The 21,155-nt window shown below is 36.7% G+C and overlaps 1 protein-coding gene and 1 long non-coding RNA gene across 6 annotated transcripts; one reads left to right on the top strand and one right to left on the bottom strand.

Annotated features, from left to right (window-relative positions):
* Window positions 1-1,145: 1,145 nt before the first annotated feature.
* Window positions 1,146-7,401, bottom strand: LOC143880451 (uncharacterized). Of its 3 annotated transcripts, XR_013251704.1 has the most exons (5): window positions 7,097-7,401; window positions 3,915-3,977; window positions 1,902-2,180; window positions 1,500-1,595; window positions 1,146-1,358 (listed from the first exon to the last, which is right to left on the bottom strand). It is a non-coding gene; the product is annotated as an uncharacterized LOC143880451 (long non-coding RNA). The 3 variants fall into 3 exon arrangements; XR_013251703.1 differs by having other exon boundaries at window positions 1,146-1,595; window positions 7,097-7,396; XR_013251702.1 differs by lacking the exons at window positions 1,146-1,358; window positions 1,500-1,595 and having other exon boundaries at window positions 1,645-2,180; window positions 7,097-7,386.
* Window positions 7,402-7,514: 113 nt separating this feature from the next.
* Window positions 7,515-20,086, top strand: LOC143880448 (arogenate dehydratase 2-like). Of its 3 annotated transcripts, none has more exons than XM_077383466.1 (12): window positions 7,515-7,918; window positions 8,013-8,080; window positions 8,582-8,674; window positions 9,861-10,061; window positions 10,152-10,232; window positions 10,528-10,623; window positions 10,731-10,808; window positions 10,958-11,047; window positions 11,194-11,249; window positions 11,722-11,803; window positions 11,885-11,959; window positions 19,631-20,086. In XM_077383466.1, the coding sequence occupies exons 1-11, from the start codon at window positions 7,648-7,650 to the stop codon at window positions 11,951-11,953; spliced, it is 1,185 nt and encodes a 394-aa protein (XP_077239581.1). In that variant the 5' UTR covers window positions 7,515-7,647; the 3' UTR covers window positions 11,954-11,959; window positions 19,631-20,086. The 3 variants fall into 3 exon arrangements, with proteins under 3 accessions (XP_077239581.1, XP_077239583.1, XP_077239582.1); XM_077383468.1 differs by lacking the exon at window positions 19,631-20,086 and adding an exon at window positions 18,780-18,868; XM_077383467.1 differs by having other exon boundaries at window positions 7,516-7,918; window positions 19,670-20,086.
* Window positions 20,087-21,155: the final 1,069 nt, after the last annotated feature.

Below are 21,155 nucleotides of genomic sequence, written 5' to 3'. Positions count from 1 at the left end.
GCCCTGACCCGCTGATCCTCAGTCAGGGCCGAAAAACCTCAACCCATTGCCCGCCCTACAAGGCTAAGCGCAGCCCTGGCCCGTCCTGACTGAGCAGGGCCGGACTGGCCCTGATTGACCCTAATGAAAATATCTTTTAAGAGTGCAAAAAATAAAGCAACCACAATAATAATCTAAAGAAACATCAATCCAAGATGATAGAAAACATTAGCAAAAGAAACATGCACAGATGGTTCAATTCTATAATAGAAAACTTAGGGTCGGAACGGGTCATGCTAACCGAGGCATTAACCCAGAACCCGACCCTGAGTCAGGGCCTAAAAAATGAACCCCTGACCTGCCATCAGGCTGGAAAATCCAGCCCAGACCCTGTTCGGCTTAGGCGGGTCAGGGTTGACAGGGCCAAACTTGCACCCTATTATTATGAGGTCTAACATCGTAGGCTCACTCAGGCTATTCATGGGGGTTGCAAAATTGAATTGAGAGAGAGAGAGAGAGAGAGAGAGAGAGAGAGAGAGAGAGAGAGAGAGAGAGAGAGAGAGAGAGAGAGAGAGAGAGAGAGTTTCCGTCTTTGAATCCTTGCCAGGTAGTTAAATACGGAAAGAAAGTCCATTCAAGGTTATCTTCGATTTCTTAATGCTATGAAATCGGATTTTTCGCCTTTCTCATGCTGGTGTAAACTAGCAGAGCCGAGCTCAGCCAGGCTCGGCTCGGTCAGGCTCGATCAGGCTCGCGAGCCTTACTAAGCTCGGGTTATATTAAGTTCACATCCCTCATCTTCCCTGGACAGCCCTATCTAGTGTAATTTGACTACTTTTTTTACACTATGGGGGGTGGTCCAAGTAACAAATGGGGTTCCAAAAATGAAGTGACATATATTTTGCCTCCCTCTTTCACTCTCTGGACAACCTTTTAGTGTATATATTAATATATAATATATATATTTAAATATATTAAATTCTTCACGAGCCTTAACGAGCCGAGCCGAGCCAGGCCTAAATCGGGCTCGGCTCGTTAAGCTTAACGAGCCTGGCGAGCGAGCTTCCGAGCCCGAGCCAAAATTGACACCCTTTAGTCATGCATGTTCTTCGGTTTTTATTAGACTAGTAAAAGTGCACGTGCGTTGCACGTGGAACTACAGTATGTTAACAACATATAACAACAAAATACATGTTTATTTTACAACTAAAAGCTTCCATCTTCCCCCACGGGTAGGTATGTAAACATTTTAGGTGATGACTACATTTATAAGATGTGGTTGCAACAATCACAAATTAGGCTATAAAACCTTGTCAAAGTGCAATGCAATCTTGTTGTTCTCAGTTCCAATTGCACGGTCCTCCAGCAATCTCTGTGACCTTAAAAAGTCATAATCCATATTAGAGGCCCATATTAGAGGACGCTAATAAAGAGAGCATACAATTATTAATTCATATCCGTGATTCCAATAGAAACTTATAATCATCAATAGTTTTTGTCTCTAATCATATAGTAGGTACCATGTTGGGACATCAAAACGGATCACAAGCACTTTCACTACAACAGAGAACTGGAATGACACCACCACCAAAGAGTAACGCAATTCTTCCGTTAGTCTGCGTAGAAGCTTAAAATGTGAGATATACTATTTGTACATGCAAAACATGAGAAACAAGAAATATCTATTTAAGTCAAACTGCTAAAGAAACAAACCAATGTACTGCTCATAATCATCTGGGTACATCACATATATTTTTACATAGCCATTAGTCTAATAAAACATGAGATCCAAGAAATACATATTAAGCCAAACTGCTAAAAAAACAAATTGCAATTTGTTGTACACACTCGGCTAGAAGAACTTATCCTGCACATAGCGACTATTATTAGTTCTCATAAATTAATAAAAAAGCACACACAACCTGCTTTCCAAATTTCAAACCAGCTTCAAGCAAGTTGTCTCAATAACCCATGATGAATATCCACAAACAAGCAGTTGTAGTTCTTCAAGAGCTCTAGAAAGTAGGAACAAGTAAAGTCATCCATCCGACTTTGTTCAAAGAGTTTCATGGTCTTGGCAATGACAGGAATCTTGTGAAAATTACATGCAAATGCAGCATAAAGATGCCAATTGGGTTGGGTAGCAAAGTTGATGGTTGGACATTTACATTATATAGATGCTTTGCTACTTGCTGGAATGCCTACAAATATGATATGGGTAAAACTATCAGCAAGCAGATATTCCCAGCCAAAATAATACTCAAAACTGTAATATATAAATCGTTCTAAAATTAAAACATTAAAATGCTTTTTCAAGATCACGACTCTGGTAGCTTTCATCTCAAGTCCGGATCGAAAATGGCTCAATTTTTCTAATGCATCATCTTCAATATAGCCAATAAAAAAATGAAAATAATAATTAGTGGGAAACTTGCAAAAGAATGTCCATTTTGAACTGGTGCACAAAGAAGCTCGGAAACAGAAAATTTTCTACCCGGAATCTAATGGAAATTAAGTGTACCAATGATGGAAACAACACAACAGTAAAATTTAGCTCAACAGTACAGTTCTATTCAATACATCATCATTAAACGAAACAAAACCTAACATGTGTAAATTAAAGCAATTTGCATTTAAACCTTTTTGTCAGAATTTTTTTCATGAAATTTCATCCAAGAAATGTTTAACAAATTATAGAATAATGTTTAGGCAGAGGAAGGGAACCTTAGTCATGTACCAAAATCCGGGTTCTCCTCAATGCTCCATGGAAATGCTCTTCAAAATAAAGTGTAAGTAAAAAATCTCAGCACCTTCAGGACCTACCCGAAACTTTTTTATTTCAAGAAGGATACTCTAGGAGGGGAAAAAAGGAAAAAGAAATGAAAGATTCTAGAAATAAAAATAGGCATCCAACAAAGATGAGATATTTCTTGTATCAAGCCCAGAAGCGGCAATATTCCTCATATATATATATATATATATATATATATATATATATATATATATATATATATATATATATATATATCATCCATTACCGCTGAAAATCGCAAAAGAAGTCACCAAATCAATTTCCTATTTCCAAAACCGACTAAACCCAAAGCAGATCAACCGTCGAAGTGCTCTGCTTCCTCTTGTAATTGAGGAGGATTAGCGTAGTAGTTGGAAGCGATTTTCAGTATGAGGCCCATATGTTGGAATGCCTGCTAGATAAATTGCCTACATCATCAAACAACTTCAGCAAATCATACTTTTGTTGCCAGTATTTTTTCTTGAAGAATATGGTAGGCACCATAACTTTCAAGCTTTTGGATGTGAGATGTACATGCATCTTATGCATAAAGAAGATATCTACAAGGTTCTGATGATACGAAAATAAACAAAAAAAGATCAAACACCTTAAATCTTTCGGGCATCGTCAAAGTCAAATCAATAACCAAGAAGGTTCTGATGATACGAAAATAATAACCAAGTCTGATGATATCTTCTTTTTGATCTATTGTTGTTATTGACACCACAACAATAACCAAGAAGAAAATCTAAACAATCTAAATAGAGTACCCTCTTTAATTAACAAAAAGGGAACAAACATAAGATCATGCTTGGTTGTTTAAAACACATTCTCTTGATTTAGATAAAGAAATCTAAAAAATACACTTTATCTTAATATTTAGAGGCAAAATTATAATAGATCAAAATTTTACTTGAATGATTAAAATAAGATGTTGGTATTATTATTCATGACGTTCTAAAGGAATATAAATGTCAGTAGACCGATTTCAGAGAGGCAAGTGTGTCCTTTGATAATCAACATGATCAGTCAAGCCTACACCAAACCTAATTATCCGGTTAAGAAAACTGAATTATACATTTAATTTAAACCGAACAAATATTGATCAGAACTGCTAATAAAATCCATTAAGAGCATATATTACCAGGAAAAAAAAGCAGACACCTATCTCCGTCAAGTCCCATCAAGTCAATTTAAAAAAGAACACCTACAATAAAATAGAAAAATCAATATTTCAACAAATAAATTAGTAAAGTGAACAAATCTAAATCATAAATTTACTATTAAAATATTTGAAAGAAATAAGAAAACAGAGAATGGTGGGTTTTTTCCATGAGAAGGAAATGAATCAAATGAACAGGAAAATTGGCATAGGGAATAGAGCAATAGCATATTTATGTAACATTATTTTATTTTTTCATAGCAGAAAATATATTAAAATTATAGTAACAACATGAAAATTTCAAACAGACCACTATGTGGATGTTTGTTAGCTAATCCAATAATAATTGAACAATTTGCACATAAACAAAGATGTTTGTGAAACTAACGTCCAGTAGTCAATGTGATTGTAATTGCAATCTAAAAGAAACTTCTATTGCATGGAGTTCATACAAGGAACTGTTTTAAACATTCAAGCAGTTGCACATCTCGTCACATTCAACTACTATCTGAGCATGCCTGTGTGTGTATTAGTAGATAATCTGTTAGAAAATGTAGTCTCCAAGACAAATAAAGACATACCAAAACAAAGGGTTCGAAATTTTCTTTCCCATTTAGATAAGGTAAAGTCAGTACTCATAAAACATATAAGAACTCTCTTCTCAATTCTATTTGCCGAATTTTGTGTAAATTTTTTTTCCTTTCAATGATTTAGAGGGAAATGATATGGTTAATTGGTTATGGCTTATTTGAAGGGATATCAAGGGTTTCTCAGAATACAAATTGAACCACGCCGGTTGAAGTTATTTTTCCATATATACCGAAATAATGAAAAAAAATAGGAAATTATTGTAAAGTTTTCCCTGTGAAAAAATAATTTTTTTGAAGTTTTTCCTCACTTTTCGCCCCATTGTTTTATTATTAAGCAGAGAGAACTCCACCTTCACTATCAAGTGCGGTAAAGGAAAAGATTGAAAAGAATTCTACCAAAATTGTTCTTCTGCCACAAAAAAAAAAAAAAAAAAAAACCATGTAACTAAATGATAGATAAGTTACAAAATTGAATCAAGAATCGGCCAATTCAAGTCTACCGACACCAGCTTTTAGAGACATATGAGCGAGAAAGAGAGAAGCATTTCAATTCGGGACAAATGAAGTAAAATAGTATAAAATTCATAGCTCAGTTGAAAAATTAAAATTTAAAAATCGATAGGAGTAGTGCCTCATGGTTCATGCCCAAGAGTTTATGATGTAGTGGAGAATGGTTTTGATGGTCGATACCGGATATACCAATTTTACACCTAACACCGCTGCAGTGGGTTTCAAAGCTAAATGGCCTGAGTTGAATATGGCATATGCGTACATGGCAGGCTTGGCAGCAAAGGTCCTGGGTTCAAAACTTCTTGATATTAAAAATTCACATGTAATAGCAAACCCAAAAGATGGGCCACATATAAAGAGAAAAGATATTGGAAAATACCCCAAAAACAAAGTCACGCCGATATTCAAGGAAAAAATAAAACAAAAACAATAGTATAAAGCCTAAGAAAAGCCCGCTTTAATAGGGAAAAAATGAAAGAAAGGAAAAGAATTCACGAAAAAGAGAAATTAACAAGTATCAAAGCAAAGTAAAAAAAAATAATTTATATTAAATATATAAAGATGGCTATTGCCTTAGAAGCAAAATGACAAGAAAAAGAATGGAGCTCACAGAAAATGAAAATCTTCACGGAAATCGGAATATCAAATCAATACCGTCCTTTACCCCATTTTCTTATTTTGAGCACAATAAAAGAAGATAACAAAATCCGAAAGCAACGCCGTTGAGAACTCAGTTTTGCCATCGTGTTTCTGCCATAGCCTTCGAGATAGATAAAGAAAAAATCCCTTTTCTAGCAGTAGAAGTATATCACTAAAATTAAAGTCTAATAAAAAGCTCAAGCGAAAATCCCTCCACAGCAAATCTGAAACCCAACATAAAAAGAAAATTCAGATGAAGAGAAGAAAAAACACCGACCACCAGAAAATTCCCGTAAGAGAAATAAACTTAGTAAGGGAAGCCCGAAAACCCAACCCACATCATCTTAATAGCAACCTGTCTAGGGAGATGGAGGTAAAAAAAAATTAAATTGATAAGAGCCAAACATAACAAAATCAGCAATAAAAAGAAGTAACAAGAACCCATAAAACCAAATGTAAAAGGAAAGGGAATAGGAAAAAAATAAGCTCATACCAATACATGAGGAGAGTCAACAATCTATACCCAAGAAACGAGAAACCATACTTGATAGCCGAATATCCCATATACCATAAGATAAATGTTTATTAGAGCAACAATTCTGTGGTATGAAACTCCCATCGAAGTAATAAATTTTTTTGTCACTGTATGTACCTGCTTATGCAATGGACTTCCAGTATCCAATCAGATGACAAAAAATAATATATTACCATTAAGAGAAGCAAAAACAGTAATTTCAACATTGACAACAAGCATCAGGTAGGAATAAAAAAAAATCAAAGATGCCTTAAAAGTTCGATGTTGAATTAATTCAAAGCATATACAAATTACAAAAATGAGAATGTAAGTCTTCCCCTTTTCATTGTAATAAGTACTGTGCATGAGGCATTTCCTCAAACAGTTTGTGTCCAAAAAAATAAGAATGGAAGTTTTTCCCTTTTGATTTTAATAAGTATTGTGCATGTAGCATTTCCTCAAACAGTTGGTGTGGAGGAGGAAAGCATGACTAAATTTTTAACTATCTAAAAACAATAAGCCTAACATGTTTTAAAAGGGACAAACCATGAGCATGGTAAAACTTTGAAAATGAAAAAAAGAGAGAAAATAAAACAAAACAAGACTAATAAGAAAAACAAACAAACAATATTTCTCGAGAGTAATGACAACATGAAAATGAGCATCTTAAATTTAATTAAGTGAAAGAGCAATGAAATATGGGATCACTTGAAATGAAAATAAGCTCAAAGGTAATTCGGAAACGGATTTTGAAAATCCTGAAACTGGATTTAAATAACCAACACACCTACAATAATATATAATCACAGAAAAAAAGAGAGAAAAAGATAAGAGATTGAGAAAGACAGAAAGATTGAGAGAGAGAGATTGAGAGAAAGTAAGAGAGAGATATTGAGAGAGAGAGAGAGCACCTGGATAAATCGCCCAACCTGTGAGGGGGGAGAACTGAGAGTGGAAGATGACTGTAAAAATCGCGGGACCCGTTAGAGAAGAGAAAACGGGAGGGGGATATGAGCTTTTTAACCAGAAAAACCCTCGCGGTGAAACGGGATGATTCCCAAAGAAGGAAAGCAGCCGCCCAAAACGCTTTGAAATAGCAGACACTTGGCGGGATTGGAAGATACATGTAGCCAAGTGGAGAGCAACGCATTAAAAATGAGCGACATGTGCTTGGGTTTTTGGACTTATTCTCGAGGGCAAAGCATTAGCGAAAATGTCGTAAAAGCCATAAAGAAAGAGGACACGGGAGTAAGTTTAACGAAAATATAAAGTGGGACATACATGGCATTTGGGGGAAAGTTGGTTGACGAAATTTCAAGGTATAGGCTTTTAGAATAGTAAGGATTCCCAACTCACCAAAATCTCTAAATCTGAATTACTCTTGAAAAATTTTCCGAGTCTGAAAAAACACCTTGTTTTTTCAAAATAAACACAGGCCAAAGCCCCCTTCTCTTGAACTCTAATGACATCCACCTTATCTCGATCTGCAACGATGCCTTTCTCCGGACCCATCTCGGATATCTATTCGAGAGATCCCATAGGAAGAAAACCCACAAAAAACCCTTCAAAAGCCTCTCTTAAATGGCTTAAAAAACCCTCTATATTGGCTTGTATTCACGGAGACGATACCCTTAATGGGAAAAAGAAGAATATTCAAGCTGTAGATTTGCAGAGGATTTCTGAAGAGTACCCATCTTCTGAAATAGCCTCCAAAGATTCTCAAGCCCTTCCAAGTATGTAAAGCGCCATGTTTTTTTTAATTTTTTTATAGTTTGTTGAAACTTTTATGAATTTTGTTTATATTTGTGTTTGGGGGTTTCTTTTCAGGGCCTTTATCTTCCACCAATTTGTCGAATTTGAATGGTCATGGACCGCGTCTCCGAGTCGCTTATCAGGTTTGGATTATTGGAAGAGAGGTGTATTTTTCTTGTATACACATTTGAATTTGGATTTGAATGTTACTATATTAGTTTATTTATCTTTTTGTGGCCTGTTGGATGCATGGATTTTATAATCAAGGATGGTAAAATCCTGGATCTTACAAGGGATTATTGGAAGAGAGGTGTATTTTTCTTGTATAAACATTTGAATTTGGATTTGAATGTTACTATATTAGTTTATTTATCTTTTTGTGGTCTGTTGGATGCATGGATTTTATAATCAAGGATGGTAAAATCCTTTATCTTACAAGCTAAAACCTGGATTTTGTAAGCTAAAACGTGGATTTTACATTAATGAAAATGTACAATCTAGGTTTTAACTTATAAAATCCAGGTTTTGGCTTATAAAATTGATGTTTTAGCATGCAAAATCCAGGATTATAAAATCTTTGTATCCAAACGCCACCAAATTTATGTTTTTTTTCCTTTTCTGGGTTTTGATTTGTGGACTTTTAGGGTGTTGATGGTGCATACAGTCAATTTGCAGCAGAGAGAGCCTACCCGAATTGCGAAGCAGTCTCATGTGCACAGTTCGAGGATGCTTTTGATGTGAGCCCTCTTTTCTGTAGTTTCAATACTTATCTTTCTTCCACATCTCTCACTTTCATGTAGATTGCATGTTTCTCATACATAGAACATGCTTGAAATTGATAGATAGTTTATTAGTACAGTGAATATGCATAGTTTTTTGAATGGTAACTATGTGTTTTTAATTGGTTTTATTAGTTTTTTATTGGAATAATTGTTTTATTAGTCGAACAAAACAATAACGATGTTCAAATGTTGCATTTTGTTTTATTTTATTGTTTTGAATGGTAACTATGCGTTTTTAATTGATTTTATTAGTCGAATGAAAACATAGTGGCGTTCAGATGATGCATTTTTATTTTATTTTATTTTAATTGGTTTTATTAGTTGAATGAAATAGTACTTATGTTCATATTTCATAATAAGACATATGTGCCTTACAAAACACTTGAATATCATGAGGAACACGAAGGATATCTCATCTTGTTGACATGAATCATCAGCAGCAATTGAAATTAAGTAACCATTTGTCATAACCTTAGAATAGATGCCATCATGACTTTAACTTTCCCTTCACAGTCTGTTCAATTCTCTATTTGCAACATAGATGGAGACTGTGTGTATTTTTTGCAGGTTTTTTCCTTAGCCTTAGTTGTGGAGCTACCATGTTGCTATTTCCTTTTTCTTTTTGAATGGTTGGAGAAACCAGTGTTTACCGGAGATTTGAACCTCAATTTTCCCCTCGTATATATATACAGTTTTTTTTATGATTATTTGAGGTTATGGAACACAGACCATAAGTTCTTATTTGTGGTTGTAATATCCTTGAGGCCTTTGCAGAAAATTGTTACAGTTTTAATTTTTGAGGGTAGCTAAGTTTAAATTGTGCTTGATCAAATGGGGTGTGTTATTTGGTATTTACTGGTTTGGTGACCCAAGGTCATTAATGTTCAGCGTGGTTTACACGAAGCCTGAAACTCTGTCACTGGGGAAGTGTTTTTAAATGCAAGGATCCCTTTACTTGTTGAAAGTCTTGGTCCAGGTGCTGGTCTAAATGTCACTTGAACGTGTAGGCTGTGCTTACCAATGTTCAACATGGGTGTGTCATTTGTTAAATTATGTGAGAAACATGGAAGCATTGCAACTTTCCTAAGTTCTGTTTTACCCCAATGAATTGTTAGACATAGTACTGAAAGTTTTTCTGCAGGCCGCTGAACGATGGATTGTTGACCGGGCAGTTTTACCCATTGAGAATTCTCTTGGGGGAAGCATCCATCGGAATTACGACCTTTTACTTCGACATAAATTGCATATTGTTGGGGAAGTACAATTAGAAATCCATCATTGCTTACTAGCTAATCATGGTGTGAAAGTGGAAGACCTGAGAAGGGTGCTTAGCCATCCTCAAGTGAGTTTGCACTTCGACCTTATATTTTTTATGAGAAATAAGACTTATTTCATTGTCAACATTATATTCCTAAGCCCAACAATGTTTCAGGCTCTTGCGCAGTGTGAGAACACATTAACAAAGTTAGGAGTGGTCAGAGAAGCCATACATGATACTGCAATTGCTGCAAAGGTAAATGGAGATAGGTTCCATGTAAAAGTGGTATTTGGTCCTGTTGAGGTTGGAGGCTTATATGACCTATTTCAATGGCTTTTTACTGTTCAAATAGAAAAAAATAGAAGTTTTAGTAATGAAATCATCTTACCATTCAAAAAAAATAAAATACAAGTAATCTGAACCTTTAACGCAGGACACCCCTCTATTATTGTACTTTTTCCGTTTCCTTGGCAAAATTTTATTGTGAAGGTTATATTATGTTTGGCATCCAGGGTTGTCTTAATATGCATGAAATGTGTGCTTTGTGTAGTTTGTTGCTGACCAAAAACTGCAAGACACCGGGGCTGTTGCTAGTTCTTGGGCTGCTGAGATCTACGAGTTAAACATTCTTTCCCAAAATATTCAGGTTTATTTTTCTATGATTTCTTAATGCATTTAATGATTTCGTTGTGTAGTTTTTTGTGAGTGGTATTCTTAAAATTTTGAGATTTTCTGGTGTCATTCCTTGTTTAGGATGATCCAGATAATGTTACTCGGTTCTTAATGCTTGCAAGAGAACCAATTATTCCAGGCATTGATAAGCCATTCAAGGTAAATTTTTCATTGAGATCCTGCTAATGCTAAGAAAGAAAGCACATCATTGTAATCTTAATATAACCTTGCTCAATCTTAAGGTTTAAAATCTGAACTCTTTGTAATTAATCAGTGTGCTTATGATTATATCGTTCCATCATCTGCAGACAAGCATTGTGTTTTCCCTAGAGGAAGGCCCTGGCATCCTTTTCAAGGCGCTTGCTGTTTTTGCTATGAGGGGAGTAAACCTTACAAAGGCATATTCTCACATCACTTGTCATTTTACCCATTTTATCTCTTGTAAAACTACTTGTTTTTTTCCCCTGTTAGATTACTATTCTAAAGGTATAGTCATCTGGGGTGGGCCTTTAATGTTCTTCTCTTTTTATCCTTTCCTTCTCAGATTGAAAGCCGTCCCCGGAGGAAACAGCCATTACGTGTACATGGAGACTGCTCAAAGTGATTTCTCAAAACCATTCAGTTTGTTTTTTTTTCTTGATGCATATTACTGATAGCTATGACACAAGTATCGTTCTCGGAAATTTCTCGGCAAGGAAAATCTTGGGATATATTATTATTTTTATTTTTCCAGGTTTATATCGGGAAAAAAAGATAAAATTAAATGAAAATATAGTAAAAATATCGCGATATTATCATGATATTATCACGATAAATGAAAATATCACCATATGTTTAAATTCTTGGGATTATATCAGCATTTTGTCTTTTTATCAAAATATCGCGATAAAATCGCTATATTTTGAAACTATCGGAGATATTTGTGACATAGACCAATAGACCTGAATGCAGTTAGAGTTGATTTTTAATAATTGATGACTGTCAAATACTTTTTTTTAGAATGGTAACCGACTGTCAAATACATTAGCAATTTGATTATTCCAATCTTGCGTAATTTGATGTATCTATGCAGGCACTTTGACTATATTTTCTACGTAGATTTTGAAGCATCAATGGCAGATTCAAATGCACAGAATGCCCTCAGGCATTTGAAGGTGTGGTTCTTGAAAATGATTGCAAGATTTTGCTGTTAGGGATTTAACCAAAAGTCCTCAAAGGGTTTATTCTGTTGGCAGGAATTTGCAACATTCTTGAGAGTGCTAGGAAGCTATCCGAGGGACACTGGCGAGGCCTTAATTACATGAAGTCAGGTAATGAATCTAGTATAATGGATGATAGTATCAGTTATTTGTTGGATAATTTCATTTATATGTAAATCTGGCAGGAGATACCCAGGACTGCAAAATTGGGTCCAATTTATTATTAGTCTATTTATAAATAAATTCAGCGTACTTGATCTTCAGTTCTAGACTGCAGTGCAAGACTGCAAAATTGGGTCCAATTTATGATTAGTCTATCTATAAATAAAGGGAAGTGATATTTACGCCCCTTTTCATCACCAGGGACGCCCAGCGCCAGTGTACGTCGCAATCAAGGCCACTGGATTATTCTGACGTCAAGTACATTAGCCCCCTTTAGTCATTGATACACTGGCGCCAGGTGTCCCTGGTGATGAAAAGGGGCGTAAATATCACTTCCCTAAATAAAATGTGAATTCTAGAATACCTCTACGCCTTTCTGTTTCAGTTATTATTCCATCTATCATTGAGAATAACTATTCAAGAATTTGTGGGGTAGTTAGGATTTCAAATGTCTTCATATTATTTTTCTAGTTAACGCCATGATCTTCATCAGCTATTTATTTTCCCTGTTTCATTTTTCTAGCTTTACTTCTTTATATCCAACCATTTATTTTCCCTGTTTCTCTTCTCCAGCTTTACCTCTATATATCCATTAGGAATTCACACATTCTGTTCTTTGGTAGGGATGGAAGTACACCTTTTTACTGTTTGATTTTATTTCTGGATGATGATGTTTAAATTGATTTATTCACAGCTAAATCTAATTTATTCAAAAAATTTACCTGGTAAGGGTATGATATATATCTCAGATCACATCTCTTTCCCTTTTTGCATTTTAATGCAAACGACATCTATGATATTAGACTCTGCTTTTTTCTTTCTTTTGAAACAATGCAAAATTTTATTGCAGAAAAAAACAAAATTGCATAGGCAGTAGAGATTGTCCCACAAAAAGTAAATCCCTTACTATTTTTGGCTAGAGTTTGTTGACTCATTAGCATCCCTAGAAGCAAGCAAAAAATGAAAAAGTGTTCGCTCTACAAAGGTCAAGTATCTATAAATGACATGCTCTCATCGCCACAAAGTCTACTTAACTCAACTCAACTCAACTAAGCCTTTGTCCCAAACTAGTTGGGGTCAGCTAATGAATCCTTTAGAAAATTTTCATGAAGAAGGTGAAAGAATCTACCAGGCTCAAATTGACTAAGTCTAATCCTGACACTAGTTGGGTTCGTCTACATGGATCATCTCATCGCCACAAAGTCTAACTACTAAAATTTTCCCAAGTAATGTCATCCGCAAACTCCCTTGAAGCTCATTGTTGAATATTTGAAGGCTTGCAAGGAGAGCATGAGCCTCAACTCCATTTGAATCTGCAACACCAATGAGCTCAGAGAACACTATCATAACTTCTCCTTAATCATTCGGAACCACACCACCTCACCACCTGGCCTTGGGTTCCCCAAGAAAAACAATCAAAAGTTAACTTAGTGGCGTGAGGAGGTGGAGGAAGCCACTCAACTATTCTCTCCTCTTGGATTTCTATCCTCAATGATTTCATTCCAATTTATGGAGATATCTTGCAAAGAGTAATCGTATAATTCTTTCTTCCTATAGTCCAATTCAAGATAAGGCTTTTGACATCCCAAAGGAATCATAGGATATTTAGATAATCATGGACAAGTTCGTGAATCTTATGCACTCTTCAGGGTCGGGTGATGAAAATTGTAGGAAGCGAAACCCTAATCTTCAATGGATTCGAAGAACAGAAGAGGGCAAAGGTGCGACTGATTAGGAAACCAGTAGAAACATCCTAAACCAGGGAGTATGGACGATTAAGAGAAGCAAACAAGAAGAGCGTTTGCAAAGGGTGGCCAGAAGAAGAAAGGAGAACAAGATGGGGGATTGGAGGTGCGCTAAATGCGCCTTTGTGAACTTTCGTAGAAGACTGGAATGTCTAAAGTGCAGAAAAGTGTGGTCGGGTTTCGACTATAATTTTCCTTTAAATTTTCTGGTGGAGAGCTTCAAAGGGTAGAAGGAAAAGAACACAACAATGGCAAGGTGTGAAGATTCACCATTTGACGAAGACTTAGCGGAGAACATTGGAAATCAGATGGAGGATTGTGATGTTGAACTTCTAAAGGATAAGAGCGTTGGTATTCCCCCATTTCCTGAGGAAGTATGGATGGAATCCATATCGTTAGAGCCTCAATTTGGTGGTAAGAATGGTATCTGGGGAAAGATTAAGGAAGAATTTCTTGTAGATTCTCAATCACTTAAGAGTTGGCTTCATAGACTAAGTCCGTCAATGGGCGAAGTGAAGGTATATCAGATAACAAAGAGGGAGTTTTCAATTATCCCCCTTACGGATCACAACTCCTGTCATTGTAAACTCCTATGGCAATCTGCAGAGGGAAACCCTTTTGAGTTTTTAGAAGATTGGAAAGGCAAATTCTTTGAGAAATTTAAGTAATCATGGTGGTCTATCGTTGGTCTCCCTTCGCATGCTTGGTCAGTTGAAAACTTCCGAAAGATAGGATGCAGGATCCGGAGGGTATTAGCAACGGATAGATCATGCAATGAAGGGAGTGGATACGAGAAGGCGATAATATTATTAATGGTACAGCTTCGGAGACAATTAAACTTTCGGTTTGCTTAGAGGAGACTGTTCATTGGGTGGTGTTATCAAAATGTTGTCATCGCTGCCATTATCAGAGGTATGCGAAATGGAGGAAACAACCAACCTTTTCCGGCAGGCACGGTCGGACATGGAAGCCCTCTCCAGAAGTACGGCAGTGGAAGGGTTAGAAACGCAGTTTAGTGGTGCGGCGCATGATAGCACAGATTTTGAAAGGCTATCGTGCACTTCTCCTCTTTTTCCCTCCATCAAGCAAGTGGCACGGCACCATCTAGGCAAGAGAGCGTGTCTCAGAGGGGAACCGTAAAGGAGGTTGTGCATCGGGAGAATCATTATCAGCCCAGAGGTGACGTGTCGGTACTGTATTCTTCAGTGTGTGGGTGGAATACAGCTGGTGTCCATGCGAGTCAAGCAATGGTATCTCCACCCTTTCTCAGTATAGAAGTATCTCAGCCGTTTAACAATATTTTTGGCATTTATCATCAAGCCAGTTGATGTAGTGCCAACATGGCAGCCATGTCATGCCTAGGTGGTTTTGGTGGAGTTCTAAGGTGCAGTCCCTCATTAATGTTGATGGCCCATTTTGAACCTGCTTTTTGAGCTTCTAAATGAAAGAATTATGGAAAGTGGTAAACTACAAAGTTGTAGGTCTCTTTGAGATCTTTCCAACAAGCATTTGTGCTTGGAAATTGGACAAGAGGGTAGAAAGTTATGGCAGTTTTTGTGGACTGTGTCTGTGGGTTCCCAAAACAGTCAAAGTTAGTGAGTTCCAATGCAATTAATGTTATGTTAGTCCCTAAGCTAGCTAGTGGATGATCTTGAACGAATTTGCTTTGGTTTTCTTTTATTTAAAGAGTTAGAAACCATCTTTAGAGGGGATTTTGGATGTTGATAAACTTATGTAATTGATGGAATATCAATTGGGTTGAGCATTGCTCCCATTTTCTTCTTCTTCTCTTGTTGTGTTCTTGATTTCTATTTTTCTTCTTCTTCCCTCTTAAGCACCCGTATTATCTGGTATCAGAGCCAACGTTACTCTCTTGGGCTAACTTCGATTTGATTTTCATGGCGGCACGAAGAGGTAGAGGAAGGCGTGGTAACCAAATGATGGAAGATTTGAGAGATGAAAGAGATGATGAACTTCAAGCACTTCGAAGACAAGTTGAGCAACTTACCATGCGACTTGAATTCCAAGAGGCTCGTAGTGAGCATGGTAGATCAAGTCGTGGAGGTTCTAGTGATGAATCCGATATGAATCCCTTCGCCAATACTCGTGAAGAGGCTAGGCTGGGAAGGTTCTATCGTGATTTCGACACTGTCAAGATTGACTTGCCGGAGTTCCATGGTCGTCTACAACCCAAAGAGTTTCTTGAATGGCTTAGTGCCATTGAGAAGTTCTTTGATTACAAGGAGACACCCGAAAGCCAACGTGTGAAGCTTGTGGCTACAAGGCTTCGTGGCTATGCTTCAACATGGTGGGATAAGGTTCAAGAGATAAGAATCCACAAAGGAAAGCGTAAGATCTCTTCTTGGGAGAAAATGAAGTCAAGGCTTACGGAGAAATTTCTTCCGTTGGATTTTTCCCAAATTATCTTTTCTCAATTCAACAACCTACGCCAAGAATCCAAGAGTGTGTTGGATTACACCGAAGAATTCTACAAACTCATGGCTCGTAATGATATTCAAGAGGGTGAAGATCAACTTGTGGCAAGGTATGTTGATGGTTTGAAGTTTTCCATTCGTGATGAGGTGGAAATGCACCGATCATTGAGCGTCAATGATGCTTATCAACTAGCCTTGAAGGTGGAGGCTAAGCTTTTTCGTTGTGGTGCTAAAAAGTATGTGGATGTTCATAGTCTCTATCCTTCTTCTAAAGGTAAATCTTCACATGGTGGAGGTACAAAGTCAAGGTCCGAATATTTCAACAAAAATTCTACAAAATCAGCCCCTATATATCAAGTTGAAAATCAGCCCAATCGTCCCAACAATTCAAATGCTTGTTTCAAGTGTGGTCAAGTTGGCCATCGTTTCAAAGATTGTCCAAAGAGGCAAGTAGTTGCCTTCGGTGATGATGAAAATGATGATAATTTTGTTGATGATTCAAATCAGCCCATATATGATGAGGATCTTATTGACTATTCAAATCAACCCATATATGATGAGGAAGATGGCATACAAAATGTAGAAATCGAACCTGAAGAAGGAGAAAGTTTGGTGATCCAAAGAGCACTTGCTACACCAAAGGTTGAATCCGATGATGATTGGCTTAGTTCCGATATTTTCAAGACTCGATGCGAATCTCATGACAATGTTTGCTCCATTGTGATTGATGGTGGGAGTTCTGAGAACATCGTATCTCATAAAATGGTGAACAAGCACAAACTCAAAACCGAACAACATCCAAAGCAGTATCGGATTACATGGTTCAAGAAAGGATATGAGAGTAACTTTTTTATTTCCAAGAACGAATTTGATCAAGAGACCAATGATAATGGTAAATTCAATGCTCTACTTGTTGTTGAAACTAACGAGGAGTACGAAGAACTTCAACGGCAATTCAATGAATTCATCACCAAAGAAATTGGATCCGATTGCATATTAGGTGAACCGATGGATATTGAAGTGATGGGTGAATGGAAAAATATTACATCGATTTTTTCATCCAATTACATCGATCCATTTTTATTCGATCCTACATTGAAGCTCACAGTTGATGTTTATATATTCAAACATGTTCAAAATCTAGACAAGTCATCACTTCTTCATGGAGATTATGAAGCGGAGTTTGATCTTGGGAAGTTTCAATTGATAATCATTCTTCGATACTTCAAGGTTCGAGGGCGAGTTTTCTTGAACCAAGGAAGTTTAGCAAATTTCAAGATCGTGTGGATGCCCCTTTTCAAGTGCTTAAGAAAATTGGGGATAGTGCATTTAAGGTTGAGCTCCCTCCAAATATTAATACTCACCCAACTTCAATGTTAAGACTTGACAACTTATCATGGAGAGCTTGATGAGAACTCGTGGGCGAGTTCTTTCTCACCCGAAAATGATGATGCAGTGCCAACATGGCAGCCATGTCATGCCTAGGTGGTTTTGGTGGAGTTCCAAGGTGCAGTCCCTCATTAATGTTGCTGGCCCGTTTTGAACCTGCTTTTTGAGCTTCTAAATGGAAGAATTATGGGAAGTGGTAAACTACAAAGTTGTAGGTCTCTTTGAGATCTTTCCAACAAGTATTTGTGCTTGGAAATTGGATAAGAGGGTAGAAAGTTATGGCAGTTTTGGTGGACTGTGTCTGTGGGTTCCCAAAACAGTCAAAGTTAGTGAGTTCTAATGCAATTAATGTTATGTTAGTCCCTAAGCTAGCTAGTGGATGATCTTGAACGAATTTGCTTTGGTTTTCTTTTATTTAAAGAGTTAGAAACCATCTTTAGAGGGGATTTTGGATGTTGATAAACTTATGTAATTGATGGAATATCAATTGGGTTGAGCATTGCTCCCATTTTCTTCTTCTTCTCTTGTTGTGTTCTTGATTTCTATTTTTCTTCTTCTTCCCTCTTAAGCACCCGCATTACCAGTTAGGCGTTAGGCGAAGTGGGCCTAGGTACAAGCTTGGGTATAGGGCTCTCCCCGATTGTTTTGGTGAGCCCATTAATGATTGGTGGGCCCAAAAGGATCTCGAGTTTTTTGCAGTGAAGTCGGGAGTTAACTCACCCTCTCCTCTCATTAAGATGTCATTTTCCCAGAGGATTCGGGTCTTAATGGGCTGGGGTGGAGAGAAGGCTTCTCAGATGCGACTAGCCTTGAGGAGGAGTTATCTTAGCAGCAAGAATCTTTCCAGATATCAAAGAAACTCCTCCATCGTGTCGAACCTGCTGGTGTCTTTTTCGGAAGTGGACATAGGAATGCCAAGGGAGGAGACCTTGGAGGGTGATCATCTTCTGCCATCATAGGTCTCAGAACAGTGAAGAACAAAAGAACGGTAATGGAAGGAAGTTCCCGTTGGAATATATGAATGTCCTTGCATAGTCCATACTACATCTATATAATAAACAAAATAAAAAACCTCATGTATGCCCTACATATTTTTTTCAAAAAGAAAGCTCTAGTTCCAATCCAATCCAAAATATAAAATTTGTAGCTCTCTCTCTATCTCTCCCTTAGTCCATGCATCTCTCTCTTTCTCTCCCGCAGGTCGGTTCGGCGTCATATTTGGCGATCCAGGTCGCTAGCGAACCACGTTTGGGATTGTGCGACCCCGGATCGCGGGTCGGAGGGCGGATGGCGAATCCGGTAACTATGAGTCAACCTCCTAACTAGTGTCCTTTACTATATATTGTTAAGTCAACCCTAGAGGAATCACACGAATTTTATGGAGGAATTCAAGAAAACATCACGAGTTCTTTCTTTGGCCTTGTTTAGGAACTTGACATTTGCACTAACTTGTGGTTCCATACTGCTCATGTTTGTAAAGATACACCCGCTAAGTGAGATCTGGATTATGCAGATGTTGCTGGTGAGAAGAGTTAATAATAGAACATGACTAATGAAAATGGCATCATTGAGTCAGCTGTTCTTAGTTCATTATGTTAATCCTTGTTATAACCAATTATATGGCGGTCTGTTTTTGACCAGCGTTCTCCCTATAGTAATGGGTTCTAATATTTTCATAGCAAAACACAAAACGGTTCTAAAATTGCCTTTATTGAAACTGGTCTTTGCTATTATGTTAATACTTGTGTTGTAGCACATTTTATGGCAGTGTGATTTTGACCAGGGTTCTCCGTATAGTTTTGGGTGCTAATAAAGGGTTCTAAAGTTACCTTTATCGATCTGTTTACCTGCCATTCATGCTCACGTATGACTTTGCACTACATAGATCATTAAACCTTTTTGATGGACCTCTTTTGCCTATTTTCTTGAATCGAGTCTATAAAGGTTTTAAGTTGGTGAATTTTTTCTTTTTCTTGAGCAGGATTAAGGTTTCCTTTTTCTTTCTTTTTTAATTAATGCGTATTCTTACTGCTAATTAATTCGAATTGCAGAACTTGGAATTGCCTTTTGACATTCATGTGCTAATCCAGGCTCTATGGTTGGGCGACTAATCAGATTTAAAAAGAAGGAAAGGTCCATTCCATCTTCAATTTGTCAGGCAGATATGCTAGAATCAACTTAGAGATTTTGCGAAAAGAAGCGCTTCAAAGATACTATACCTTTATGAATAGTGAATTGGCTTTGATATCTTACCCTGAATGTGCTTCTCTGAGCATCATTTACATTTTCTGTTAAGAATCCTAGTTCTCTAGTTTGCTGAAGATCATAATCTGAATTTCCTTATATGGTTGTAACTTAAACCATATTTAAACCCATTTAATCTCTTCTATTATTTGACGACCCAAGCATCAGCATGTTTGGATATTTTCGCTGATGAAGCTACAGTCATATATTTAAAACAAATGCAAAGAAGTAGAAAATATGTTTAGAAAGTTCTGTTTTGAGTATTTCTTTCTTGTTTGAAAAGATGATAAAATCATAAACTCACCAAGCTTGGGGTGATTATAACAAAAAAAATGGATCTGTTAGTCACTTTAAAAGTGCTTTTGTTAGAGATGGATGTTCTGTAAGTGCATTTATGTGGTGCCAACTGCCAAGGCAACACCACACCTCATTTAGTCATTTTTTTGTGACTGGAAGACCTGTCGAAGGAAATTGAGCGATAACATCAGGCCTTGTTTGGATTAAGAGAAACATTTCTGATGGAAAAGTTTTTCTTGGAATTTTTTTTTTCTTTGCTCGATTTAGAGGTAAATGATGTGATTATGTCTAAATTTAGGGGGAAATTATCATAAATTGAAGGTCCCTATTGAGTAGGACGAACCCACCTTGTTTAACATGTTTATCATTTGTTTCCAAAATGAATTTTGCTACTAGATTCACAAAATTTCAACCTTATTCTTACTATCAATTTCTGTGACATAAAGACAAAATCCCCTAAAAGTTTAGCATGTGTGGCCATTCTCTCATGCAAAATTGCCTAACAAATCCCTATTATATAATATTCATACTCAGAGTCAAAATTATTTTCGTGAAATTTATAAGATGTGTGGGCATGAAGCCTCTACATATCTGACAGTTAGGATCATCCTATGGAGTATTTAAGGATTACAACCTATTTAAGTCGTGACACATTAAATGAACGATTTGGATCATCTTAAGAAGTGGGGCCCACTTACTTTCTGAAAAAAAAAAAAAAAAAAAAAAAACTCGATTTCACACACACACACATCAATATCGAAATCTCTTCAGATAAGAGGGTTAGATTCACACAGGGTACAACCTATTTAAGTTGTGGGCCATCAAATGAAAGGTTTGGATCATCTTAAGAAGTGGGCCCCACTGCACTTTCTGAAAAGTACTGGACTTAGCAAGCACAGATCATATAATGTGTGCAAAATATAATGTTCAGAGTTATCCAACCGAGGCAAGCAAATACTAGAGATGTTCAAAACCATTTGTACATATTTAAGGCTACTGATGTTGGCACTACCATGTTTTGATATTGCCAAAACC

Source organism: Tasmannia lanceolata, unplaced genomic scaffold (assembly GCF_043159265.1).
Source record: "Tasmannia lanceolata isolate RefF3 unplaced genomic scaffold, GAP_Taslan_0.1 ptg000006l, whole genome shotgun sequence".
NCBI classification, from domain to species: Eukaryota; Viridiplantae; Streptophyta; class Magnoliopsida; order Canellales; family Winteraceae; genus Tasmannia; species Tasmannia lanceolata.
The sequence above is the reverse complement of the archived record's forward strand: the minus strand, read 5'-3'. Positions and strand labels throughout refer to the sequence as shown.